Raw genomic sequence first — 12,882 nt, forward strand, 5'->3', positions numbered from 1 at the left:
TGTACCTTGTCGTTGTATTGTACTGTCAGGGAAAAGGCACGTGCAGTGGAACTCAGTTCGTCAATTCCCTAGAATGCGTAGTTGACAATTTCAATGGAGACCCCAAGCTATTGATTGCCACTAAAATATGCCGATACATTTAATACTTTGATATTTCAAACATGTTTATTTCAGTTTTCCTTTATGTCGATGTCAAGTTTGTCAGACCTCCGTGTATACGTAACGTACCCAAAATACGAACGTTCAGGCCTTGGGTACATTTCACTTTCTCGAGACCATACAAGTTTCAGCGTTTCATTTCAGAAATTTGACATTTCTGTAGGATTTTGTAATTAGATATAATGCTGATTGATTTAAAAAAAAAAAAAACTCCTTTTACTCTTCTGAGCCCTTGCAGAGTGCGAGCATTCACCTCACAACCAAGACGGAAGTAGAATTTGTTTTAACTTCCTGTTTGTTTTTGTGATATACGGAATTGTGAACTATGATTTTCTTCGTTGGTAGCAGACTCTCGGTGATATTCAATGAAACTGGACAAATGGTAAACAAAGATCTTGAAATATGGTCTTTGATTTACCATGACTTATGGGAAACTCCTCGTCAAATAATCAGGGTCAAAACTATGGAATAAACTAACCAAAGATAGTAGACCATTTTAAACAATGGCTGAGTTTGATGTTAAACTCATGCTGAGTTTGAGGTACACAAATGCAAGAAGGGTATTACCACACTGTTGGACAACTGAAGTATTGATTGTCACATGTGCAATAATTAGCACATCTTAATAATGTAAAAAAGCCTTTGTATGTAAAAGAGCCTTAGTTGTTAAAAAAATTATACACTAGCTGATGAGGGTAGGGTAACTAATTTAGGTACAATAATTATAAGATTGCTGTGAGAGTAACTTGAAACTTATCAGATTAATATTTTTTAGGTGACTCCCATTAATAAAAGGATCTTCCCTTGGCTATTCCACTGAAATACATGGCTACTTCTACTTATTTTATTGTTTTTAAAAACAATAAAGAGAGACTGTTCTAAGTGTTATTTTGGGAGCTTGATGTTTGATTTAGTCTAATTACTCTTTACAATGTTCTTCTTTGAAGCATTGGAGGTCAGGTTCCTCCACTACCAGAAAAACCTAAAGAACCAGAGCCACCTCCAAAACTGACTGAGGAGCCTTCAAAGCCAACCAAGGAACCTCCAAAATCAGCAGAGGAGCCTCCAAAACCAGCAGAGGAGCCTCCAAAACTGACTGAGGAGCCTTCAAAGCCAACCAAGGAACCTCCAAAAACAGCAGAGGAGCCTCCAAAAACAGCAGAGGAGCCTCCAAAACCTGCAGAGGAGCCTCCAAAAACAGCTGAGGAGCCTCCAAAAACAGCAGAGGAGCCTCCAAAAACAGCAGAGGAGCCTCCAAAACCAGCAGAGGAGCCTCCAAAAACAGCAGAGGAGCCTCCAAAACCAGCAGAGGAGCCTCCAAAAACAGCAGCGGAGCCTCCAAAAACAGCAGAGGAGCCTCCAAAAACAGCAGAGGAGCCTCCAAAACCAGCAGAGGAGCCTCCAAAAACGGCAGAGGAGCCTCCAAAACCAGCAGAGGAGCCTCCAAAAACAGCAGCGGAGCCTCCAAAAACAGCAGAGGAGCCTCCAAAAACAGCAGAGGAGCCTCCAAAACCAGCAGAGGAGCCTCCAAAACCAGCAGAGGAGCCTCCAAAAACAGCAGAGGAGCGTCCAAAACCAGCAGAGCAGCCAAAGGCAGCAGAAAAGGGAAAAGAAGAACCAAAGCCCAAAGCTTCACCGAAAAAGGTACAATTTAGATCAATGTCAAATTTGCCTGTGGAGTAGCAGTGTTCTCCTTTTCAGGTGAAAACTGGGAAAATTTACCACTTGTAGCACCCCTCATTACCACCTAGAATTGCCTGGAATTCTTGAAAATTAAACAGTGAATAAAAGGCTGATAGTTTCTAAAGAAACTGTTTGGGGCTGCATTGGTGGGGGTAACGAAATAATTTGGATATATCAACAAAGTTGAAATGGTAAATTGGCCACCATAATGATTACAAAAGCTGACGTTCTGAGCATTAGCCCTTTGTCGGAGCGAATGGAGGAATTGTGGGTTGTGTGTGCCTCTAAAAGCACACACAACCCACAATTCCTCCATTCGCTCCGACGAAGGGCTAACACTCAATACGTCAGCTTTTGTAATCGTTACAGTGGCCAATTTACCATTTCAACTTTGTTGATATATCCAAGTTAATAAAAGGATCTATTTACCAGTTTGAGAAGTTAATTTGCTTGTCTTACTTAAAATAAAGGAGAACACTGGAATAGAGGCACATAAGAGAGTTTTAAGAGACTGGGGAATGGTCTGAGTTAGAAACAGATGATAATTTGAGAACATAAAAGATGAACGATAGACCGAGTAGATTCATCGTGTCTTTAAATTTTGACAATAAATGAACAGAAAACCAAGATGTTAAGTGACAGTTATATTTCGGTATAAACTATACCATCATCAGACTCAAAATACATACAAAATTAGGAGCTTAAATAGTTACAAAAGGTATACTGAAGAGAACAGGCAAAGTTCTCTGCTGGATTTTAATCCATTGTTAAGTGATGGAGAATGGCGCTTAATGTGGAAGGCCTCTTTGTATAATAACAGGTTCCAGTTATTGTCATAATCTAACACTGTGGTGTTATTCTGAACTACATTGATTGTGTATTCATTATTGCCGTCATCATACCAACTGTTCCAGATGTAGTATCGAGAGCATCAGTCTTGAACAGAGCTCTAGTAAAGATGAACCACAACGCCCCTGCTTGTAGTAAAAACCTTACTTTTTTAAATAAAAACTCTCTCTCCACAATCACGGGATCCAACATTATACGACATTATAACTGTTTCCAGCAATATTGAATACACAATCAATGTAGTTCAGAATAACACCACAGTGTTAGATTATGACGATAATTGGAACCTGTTATTATACAAAGAGGCCTTCCACATTAAGCGCCATTCATCATCACTTAACATTAAAATCCATTAAAATTAAAATCCAGCAGAGAACTTTGCCTTTTCTCTTGAGTATACCTTTTGTAACTATTTAAGCTCCTAATTTTGTATGTATTTTCAGTCTGATGATGGTAATTAGTTTATACCGAAATATAGCTGTCACTTAACATCTTGGTTTTCTGTTCATTTGTTGTCAAAATTTAAAGACACGATGAATCTACTTGGTCTATTGTTCATCTTTTATGTCAGAGTTAGAGGGGTTCTACTGATTAATAAGAAAAAAGCAAAAAGATTGTAATATTCACCTCTTGTCTGCATGGCTCCCCTTTTTACAGGAGGCTGCAGCAGAAGAACCTGTGGACAGTGAGAGTGAGGAAAGTGATGTTGGTTAGTCCAAGCCCCTTTTTTATGAGGTTTTTAAAGATTTTTAATAGATAACATGAAACTATTAACTTGTGACTAAATGACAACATTTCCTTTCTAACTTTTGAATAGAAATTGACAAAGAAGGATGCATTGAGCCAGATAACGATGAACCTCAACAAATGGGAGATTCAAGCATTGAGGTACAATTTTTTTTTTTTTTTGGCATGGAATATTAAATAATAGATTGATTACTGAATTGATTCAATTGAAAAACTGTGTTTTTTTCATTTTTATGAATGGAACAAAGCAGAACCTCAGCCTTTTGCTTAAGATCTGAGATTTTGTAGACTGTTTAATGACATGTTTTTCAAAAACTAAATTATTTTCCTTCCTACTCGCAAGTTAAATGCTAAACCATACAGATGTCAGTTATCCAACTTTATTTTAGTGTGCATTTTGCTTGAGGGACATGTACTTGAACCAGAAGAAATCAGTCAGAACAAAATGAAGAAAATGAAGGAAAATATCACTAGAAACGGATGAGGACTGAAAACTACTAGAAACACACAAGTGACAAAATTGTGATCAATTTTAGACTTGAATGTGAGTGACTGAGACAGAGGTGTTTAGTTTTCTGAACCAATCACTGAGCAACACTGCAATGCAACACTCCTTAACAATTGCTCCAACTTGAAACCTAGTTACTAAACTAAAGAGTGAAAGTTTCTAAAGAAACTGTGGTGCTGCGTCGGTGGGGGTAACAAGGTAATTTGGTTATATCAACTACCGTAACCAGTTAAAAAGCTGACGTTTTGAGCATTAGCCCTTTGTCAGAGCAAAGGGCTAACGCTCGAAACGTCAGCTCTTTTAAACTTGTTATGGTGGCCAATTTACAATTTCAGCTTAGTTGATTTAACCAAATTACCTAGTTAGTGAACTGATGAGAGGTTGATTTCAAAGGTTACAGACGAAATGAGGGATGAATCCTCCTCAAAGAGAATGGAAGCTATGACGGCAATGAATGAAGGTTTGTCTGCTTTCTTAGCGGCTAGTAAAAAAATTATTTTATTATGTAGCAACTAAATTTGCAGCGCGAGTTTCCTATTGGGCAACCTGCGTTGTTTTTCTCAGTGTCCCTCTCCTCCCCGGAGTTGTATCTATAAAGCTTCAGCTTGTATTAGCTCACTTGGCCTCTTTTTTTAACTTGCAAGGCTAATTAAAATGTTTTTTTTTTCTTTTACAGGAAACTTTGAGGAGGCACTCAAGCTGTTTACTGAAGCTGTTCTTAAGAATCCATCTGCAAGCATGTATGCTAAACGAGCAAGGTATAGATTATTATTTTATATCAAGTTTTTAATGGTTATTTGCCTCTTCAACCATAATAGCAAACTACAACTGAAAAAGTTGAATTTATGTGGTATTTTTTTTGTCTTATGATGCTTAATTTATATTGATTTCTTCCTTTCCAGTTGTTTTATTCGGATGAAAAAACCAAATGCAGCCATTAGGGACTGTGATGAGGCTATCAAGATCAATCCCGACTCTGCCCAACCATACAAATGGAGAGGACGAGCACACAGGTTGGTAAAATATTATTTTGTTCCTATTTTTATATTACTCTTTTACCCAAAAGTGATTAACAGGTAATTTCTTCCTATAATATCTATAAATTATCTGGGTGAGCAATTAACAAGTAAATAGAATACACAAACTTGTCAGGTAGATGTTGTTATTTTGATCAAACACCAAATCCCATTTACTAATTTAGTCAAAGAAGTATGTAGCAGCTATAATGGGGAGAAATAAAAATTAAATATTGGGAATTAAAGGGGTTGGTTCACTGTATCAGTGATTGTTGAACTTGATTTAGAAGGCCTGAACAGTTCTTGATGGTGAGCAAACATTTTAGCATCATACCTGGAACTGCATTCCTCTGTTCTGAAACTATTAGTCAGTGGGGAAAATGAAACCACTCTGAACTTGATCTTCAAGTAATGACCTTTTGGTTCTACCATAAAAAAAAAAAAATTCCTTTTTCAAGAAACCATTCACTTTTCAAAACTATCCAAATCACTTCCACTTTTTCGATTTTTTTTTTTCTATTCTCTCATATTATAATATTAAAAAGAAATTTCTTTGGCCTGCAGATAGCAAATGCTAATCGAGGGGGGGGGGGGGCAAGCTTTTCCTTGACTAATTTATTATTATTATAATAATAGTTTTACTGGAAATAAAACGAAGTTGAAGAAGTATATAACATAAAGAGACAGAAAGATACACACACTGAAAAATGAAAGATGTTCATTGTTAAGGGAAAACAAAGATCGAAGAGTTTCTGAGTGTTGCAACATATTGTAAAACTGGTTCAACTTGGTTCAGTTTTTCTGTGATTGAAACTCAGCATTAACTCATCAAGCTCCATATAAGAATTTTCAGAACAGCTGTTAGTCTGTCAAACTTGACAAAATACAAGTCAATTTTACCCAATTTTTTTTTTGTCCAGACTCCTGGGTCATTGGGCAGAGGCTGCTAAGGATCTTGCTGTGGCATGTAAACTGGACTTTGATGAACAGGCTGATGAGTGGCTGAGGGAAGTAAAACCTAAGGTAAAAGTTCTAGTTAAAACTTTATTTTCATTTAAAACAATGTAGAAATAGAAAGATTTCATGGGGGGAGGGGGAAATATCAATTAAAGTTTCAAACTTAAGTAAACTCTCATTATAACTATAAGCTGGCCATTTTATTTATAATTATTATTGTATTTATAATTATTATCTATAATTGCTTCAGTCTATTAATGATCATTACTTTTATCTAAATTGTTTATAGATTTTATTAAGCATTTTTTTGTTGTTGTTGTTGTGATTTACTTAGGCACAACTTCTACTAGAACATCAGAGAAAATATGAACGGAAACGTCTAGAGAAAGGAGAGAAGAAGAAAATGGACAAAATGTAATGTGCTACAGACTTTTGTTGTATAAACTTCGGTGTTTTACTAGGAGTTCCAGCCCTGAGAAAAAACGCAACTGAACATGTGTAAAATTATGATTATCTCAGCTGATACGTCACTCATCTTTTGCACCACTCAGTGAAGGAGTGGAAAGCATTCACCTTTCTCAATCCAAGTTTGTTTGTCAACTTTTCTTGTCAGTAAAAACATGACTTTGTGGTTTTTATACAATAAGCAGATTAGCAGTTCTTGTGTTCAACTGGAAGAGAAATTCCATATATCTATGAGTTCCCGTGTATTTTTCTCCCTATGTTTCATTGTCTGTTTTATGTCATCTATAATTTGATTATTGGGTATTGATTTACACTTTGTTTTGAACATTCCTCTTGTTAGCAAAAAGGCAAAAGAAGCTCAAGAAAAAGCCAGGAAGGTAAGTTGTCTCTATATGGTCGGTCTTTGTGATTTTTAGAGCAATTTTCAATCAAATGTCCTGAGGTCTTCAAGACTGCTGTCAGTGGTTCTGGCACCACTACATATATCTTATTAACCAAGCGCGAGGGCCGTACTGGGAGAATATCGGCCCGAGGTCTTAACAGTACAGACCGAGTGCAGTGAGGTCGGTACAAAAAAGACCGAGGGCCGATACTCTTCCAGTACGGTCCCGAGCAAGCTTGGCTAATAAGAGATTTATTATACGACTGAAGTTCAAAGGGACACAAGTGCAGTATCATTCGGGACAGTGCCTGGTCCAATACTTAGAGAATATTGGACCGGCAATAGAGCATTTTTATTGGTTGATTTTAGTTATTGGCCCTTTGACTGCCTAAGTCGTGTAATAAATTCTTATATTGAATAAAAGGGGTAAGTTTCTAAAGAAACTGTGGTGCTGGGAAATGTCTCTTATATCGGCCTAGAGGACTACTGCTACTCTTTCAACTAATCAGTAATCAGATACAAGCACATTTTACCTTGAAGTACAACTTTACCTTGCTCAGCCAGATCTAGTTCCCACTAGGGGTAGGAATTAAGGGGCAATAATCTCAGATTTGACAAAATTGCATTAAACTGAAGCAGAACCCAAAACAAGTGCAGCAAACCCACAGACTTGCATGAATTGATTCAGGCAAAACTGGAAGTGATTAAATGGAATGCATCAGAAGTCAGTGACAGAACATTATGATAATCCTAAATTTCTTTAAGATTTTCTCACTTTGTTTAGAATGTATTTAGGTAACCTTTGCTTGTTGTATCAGGTCATTATAGGGTAGTTGCACTAATAAACAGCTGTTGCTTTGAACTGCAAAGTTGGCTTGACCTGTTCGCTTCTAAAATTTGTCTTTGATATTCAATTTCCTGTTATGAAAAGCATATTGCTTCTTATGCATTCCAAGGTTTTACTCTTGCTCTTTCCTTAACCTCTCCTCGCCTTAACAGGAGGAAGAAGAAAGGACAAAAAGGACACGAGGGTCCACAACATATCGAAGTGGCTTTGAAGTTCCTGACCCAGGGGTCTACCCTGAGGAAGATGCGTTCCCTCATCCCGGAGGTCCCGGAGGACCAGCCACTGGAGGTATTTTCTCTGACAATTCTATTAGAAGGCATCCGTTTGTTTGTATAGTATTAAATATATTAATCAGTAGTTTCACTAGCAACCTTTGTGGCTTCCCTTGGTGTTGATATATGGGATCCCATGAAAATGGGTTCCCACTCCACTGATTAACAATCTCGTGATCAGTGGGTAAAAATGGAACAAAACGTATGCAAGGGTGGGGATTCATTGGTATTTTTTCTGACAATTCTATTAGAAGATATCCATTTTACCATTGATTGGCCTTTAAAAGCAGAGATAAAATGTTGTGTCTATGTAGTGGAACAGTGCCTCTACATATTTGGTTAAACTTTACAATTGCAAATCTTGCCAACATACTGATGAATAAGAAGACTGGATTGAATGTTAACATGTAACTTCATCCTAAAATATCCATACATTATCCAGCAAACAGGTAATGCGAATACTCAAACTCATCAGATAGATGTCGTTATTTTGATCTAACACCAAATTCCTGTAACTAATTTACAAGGAAATGTGTAGTAGCTAGGAGATGGGAGGTGGGGGGGGGGGGGGGAATTAATAATTAAATCTTGGGAATTAGAGGGTTAAGGGTCAGAATCACAAGGTCACCGTGCTTTGTGATAATCTAGTGAATTGTGATTAACCAAAGAGAATCTCAGAAATCTTTACCACCCCAAAATTTTTAATTTGTCAGAACCGCTAGGCTGGGGGTAATCCAGCATCCACCAGCGTCCCCTCCAGAAAAGGGGGTCCAGAGAGGGGGGGAGTCCAGAAAGGGTGGAGTTCAGAACAGGGGTGTGATAAAAATACCCTCAATTCCCCCATATTACTGTTCAAACTACCATTTCTTAGATAAATACAGATGTGTGATGTGGATCACTCGAGGTAATTCATGTAATCCTCTAAGACTCGTTTATTTATTGAATTTGTTAGGGGCCGATACACCAAACTTGAACGCGCTACTGAGTGATCCAGAGTTGTTGGAAGCTTTTCAGGTTGGCATGAATGTTGAGAAAATCGCAAATTGTGACGCAACGTCAATTTTGAGTCGAGAATCGAAAGTGATCGTGGACTGCATTTGTTTTTACTTAACTGCGCCTTTTTGTTTGGTCAAGAATCCCTCATTCTGACTCAACAAGAGGCTATCTTTTTTTTATTATTTTCAGGATCCTGAAGTGATGGCCGCCTTCCAAGACGTGAGCCAAAACCCAGCAAACCTCTCAAAATACCAACATCTTCCCAAAGTCCAGATGATCGTCGACAAACTCGCCGAGAAGTTTGGTCCCGCGGGATCTGAACCGCCACCTGATCCTAGCGAGTTTTCCGGGGGTGGATTTCCCGGTGGGGGTTTTGGAGGTGGATTTGGAGGCGGGTTTCCTGGCGGGGGCTTTGGAGGTGGCTTTCCCGGCGGGATGTCATTTGGGAACATGTTTGGCGGCGGGAGGTGAATTGTAGTGAACTCGAATTGTACGGTGGAGATCCTTTCTTTTTCCTTTTTTACTGCGCGAAAGGAAAACGTGTAACATTAACATGTGATTTTGGACGTAAGCTATGTATTGTAATCTTAATACACATAAATTACTCTGTGTTCAGAATAGAGAGACCTTCCTATTTCTTTAAAAGTAACGTGCAGCCAATCTCGTATTAGCCGAGGGCGGTAATGAGTTCGTAGTCATTCTACAATTTCTACCAGAAACCGAAAGGGAGGCTCTGTTCCATCCAGTAAAAGTGCTTGACAATAGTCTCCCTTCCAGCCCTTTCCGGCGTCGTCACGCAAGCGAAAACTCCCCCACCAACGGCTGCTCACATTCGAACAACATTCCTTTCCGGAAATTGGCCAATCAGCATTTACTTACCATATTCTGGAAAGCGTTCGCGCCTCAATAATCAAACCAATCACAGAGTTCGTATTATCCGAGCGTTGAAACTGACAAAATGGCGTCTGTTGAAGACGCTTTCGACTCAGTGCGAGATACTTTTGGTATTGAGAACTTGAATTCGCATCAGAGAGAAGCCATAACAGTAATTATAGAAGAACTTTATAGAAGAACTTTATAGAAGAACTTTATTAGAAGCTTGTAGCACTCGCGACAAATTGATCGCTCTCTCGAGTTAGAATAGCTGTAGAGGTCAACATCGATACAAGCCTTTATTATCTCAGGAAAATTCCAAGCACTTCTCCCAAATAAACAGTTTTTATCTTTAGAAACAGCAGAAGAGCAAACAAAACAGCGATCATTATCTGATATTTTCTTCGGAGTTTCGATAACATCGCATTCCATCTTTAGAAACTAACGCTAACGCGCTTCCTGTGAATTCGCGGGAATAAAAATATCGCGTGTTCATTGGTTGTTTGTTAGACAATAACAATATATATTATTGAGACTTTATTTTGATTGGATAACACATTACAATGGGAAAGGAATGTTGTTCGAAAGTGCGCAGCCGTTGGTGGGGGAGTTTTCGCTTGCGTGACGACGCCGGAAATGGCTGGAAGGGAGACTAGCTTTACAAGTGAGGTCAACTTATATCCTAATTGTCAGTTTACAATTGAACTTTTAGTCGTTATACCGTTGTACTGACAGAAGCCATTTGCTGACGCAGTTTGAACTATTACTAACTCTTAAAAACTACAAACTGAAAATAGGCAAGATCATAACACCGTTAATAAACTTGTAGCACCAATAAATGCAGCACTTAATCTCAAAGCAAGTTCTTGAAAGGTAACAAATGATCTGTGGTGCCAACAAATAAATCTTTCTCTTTCCCTGAACTTATTTGCAACTGCGTCTCCTCGCCTAGCCACTACATCCCTCTTTAACTTCTCAGGAAAGTTTTTCGTAGACTATATTATTGAGACAAGTGAATCAGGAATTTTTTTTCCTTTTTTGCGTCGAGTTGGATCGCGGCTCAGGGCTCCAGGTTTATACAGAGCTTCTTCCGCTTTAAATGCCTCGGACGTCAATTTGAAATTAGCTAAAATTTTAAGCCCAAAGTACGGTGTCTTCCCATATATATGTGAGCGCCTTCGACCGACACTGATATTGGATCGTGCGAAGTTAACTTTATCAGATAATTTTGGGAACAATTTAACGTCAGCTTGAAATAAATGAAATGGCTCGAAAACATCTTGAAAGAAACTGAAGCAGGCGAGCTTCAGTCTCTTTCATGCGAAACTGAGTACAAGCGCAATGACCAACGCTTTAGAATCATCCAGTACAGAGAGGGAAGTGAAAAACTTAACTACGAAGTTGAGTGTCCAAGAAACTACGCGGATATCCAATAATTCGCGAGAATCATCTCGAGTTACGTTTAGACGGGCCACCTTTTCAGGTGTTCAAGAAATGTCACACTTGCGACAGCGGTCTGCTACCTGGATTCAAACTCCTCCACGGCCTTTGGCCGGGCACAAGACGCCTCAGTGTTGGTAACACCACCTTACAATTGTAATCCCCGGTTATAAGAGAGAATTGGTCTTCACTGGACTCGGTTTCTGATACGCAGCCTAGGCGGACATTTCACCGTCGAGGATCCGTACTTCAACGCGGACGGTCGAATAGTATCTTTGCGAGGGGTCTGGTACCCGGCCCCGCCTTGGTGCTGATGAGGGTGAGACGTTAGGGTAGACTGAGCACAAGAGAGATCAAGATATTCCAGGTAAGTTACAACAGGTTATCAGGGTTTGTAAAGCGTCAAGGGTTTTTGAAAATGAAAGGTATCTAAATTAGTCGATTTATAAATAAAACCAGGAAAAGTACTCTCGCCCCCTCTCCCCGCGGCATCATCAGCAAGGTTAGAACAAGGACAGGACTACAGAAAGCGGCGAAAACGGAACTCAAAGAATCCCTAAACGTTTTTTTTTTTTTTTTTTTTTCAATTCCAAAGAAAATTTGGTGTTGTATCTAGACGACATCATCCATATGTTTATTTTGTCTTTTCCACTCACCAGTTTACCGGTTCATCAGTACCGAGAGAAGAAGTTATATTGTTGATCAGTGTTTGGAGTTTAAGAGTTAAGTAAACTCTTTTGCAGTCTACTTACATGACGCACCCAGCGATAGCTGAAAAAAAGGTTTTAGTTCTGAGCATATTTGGCTATGGATTTCCTCCTGATTTTAGAAGAAAATTAGCACCACAGGAAATCTTAATTTCACTGACTGAATCCATAGACTTGTTATGAAGTAAGGGGGGGTAAGTTTCTAAATAAACTGTGGTGTGGTGTCGGTGGGGGTAACAAGGTAATTTGGTTGTGTCAACTGAGTTGAAATTGTAAATTGGCCACCGTAAAGACTTGAAAAGCTGAAGTTTCGAGCGTTAGCCCTTCGTCATTTGCTCTAATGAAGGGCTAACGCTCGAAACTTCAGCATTTTGCTCTTTACGGTGGCCAATTTACAATCTCAACTTAGTTGATATGACCAAATTACCTTGTTATGAAGTATTTAGTTAGTTTAGTCAGTTAGCTAGTCAGTTCAGTATGATCTAATCTTTCATTATATTTAGAATTTAGTTACTGTAAGAATTCCGCCGAACTCAGTCCGAATAATTGTCGCGATGAGTTTTCGAATTGTAACTGTCTTGTCTAACCTCCAAGTGGATGTGCCTAGTTTGTCTACTGTCTTTGCTTCGGACCCACACAAAAGTTTTTGTTTTGGCTGACGTAGTCAGAGTTTGATTCAGTTGATCGGAAGCGTCATCATTAAAGATTTTTGCTGAGCATGGTGTGCTCGATAGCTAGTTGCCCAATTTATTTGATAGTTTAACAGAATTTTTCTAACTACACTCGTGAAACACTTGAGGTAGGTTTTTTCAACCAATAATGAGTCCGAACAGGAGCCCGTTGTCCAGGTTATAGACGTCGACCATCTCAGCGACGCGCGGATAATAGAGAGAACCTGAAACAAAGATTGCTAGAATAATATTATAAACAGCTGGATAAATCTTTACACCGGAATGAACACTTGAAAAATCCGGAAGTCCA

General features: G+C 38.7%; 1 protein-coding gene across 2 annotated transcripts in view; it reads left to right on the forward strand.

Annotated features, from left to right (window-relative positions):
* LOC111327925 (uncharacterized) overlaps positions 1 to 10,677 on the forward strand; it is a 10,870-nt gene extending 193 nt beyond the window's left edge. The window contains exons 2-13 of one of the 2 annotated variants that reach the window (XM_088733123.1): positions 1,107 to 1,803; positions 3,349 to 3,400; positions 3,509 to 3,579; positions 4,340 to 4,406; positions 4,623 to 4,704; positions 4,849 to 4,959; positions 5,883 to 5,985; positions 6,254 to 6,333; positions 6,725 to 6,761; positions 7,766 to 7,901; positions 8,838 to 8,899; positions 9,071 to 10,677. In XM_088733123.1, coding sequence (XP_088589249.1) covers positions 1,107 to 1,803; positions 3,349 to 3,400; positions 3,509 to 3,579; positions 4,340 to 4,406; positions 4,623 to 4,704; positions 4,849 to 4,959; positions 5,883 to 5,985; positions 6,254 to 6,333; positions 6,725 to 6,761; positions 7,766 to 7,901; positions 8,838 to 8,899; positions 9,071 to 9,352 — 1,780 coding nt within the window. In that variant the 3' untranslated portion in view covers positions 9,353 to 10,677. The remainder of the gene's footprint in view (positions 1 to 1,106; positions 1,804 to 3,348; positions 3,401 to 3,508; positions 3,580 to 4,339; positions 4,407 to 4,622; positions 4,705 to 4,848; positions 4,960 to 5,882; positions 5,986 to 6,253; positions 6,334 to 6,724; positions 6,762 to 7,765; positions 7,902 to 8,837; positions 8,900 to 9,070) is intronic. The other variant, XM_088733124.1, reaches the window with a different exon arrangement.
* Positions 10,678 to 12,882: the final 2,205 nt, after the last annotated feature.

This window comes from Stylophora pistillata, chromosome 9 (assembly GCF_964205215.1).
Source record: "Stylophora pistillata chromosome 9, jaStyPist1.2, whole genome shotgun sequence".
Classification (NCBI taxonomy): Eukaryota; Metazoa; Cnidaria; class Anthozoa; order Scleractinia; family Pocilloporidae; genus Stylophora; species Stylophora pistillata.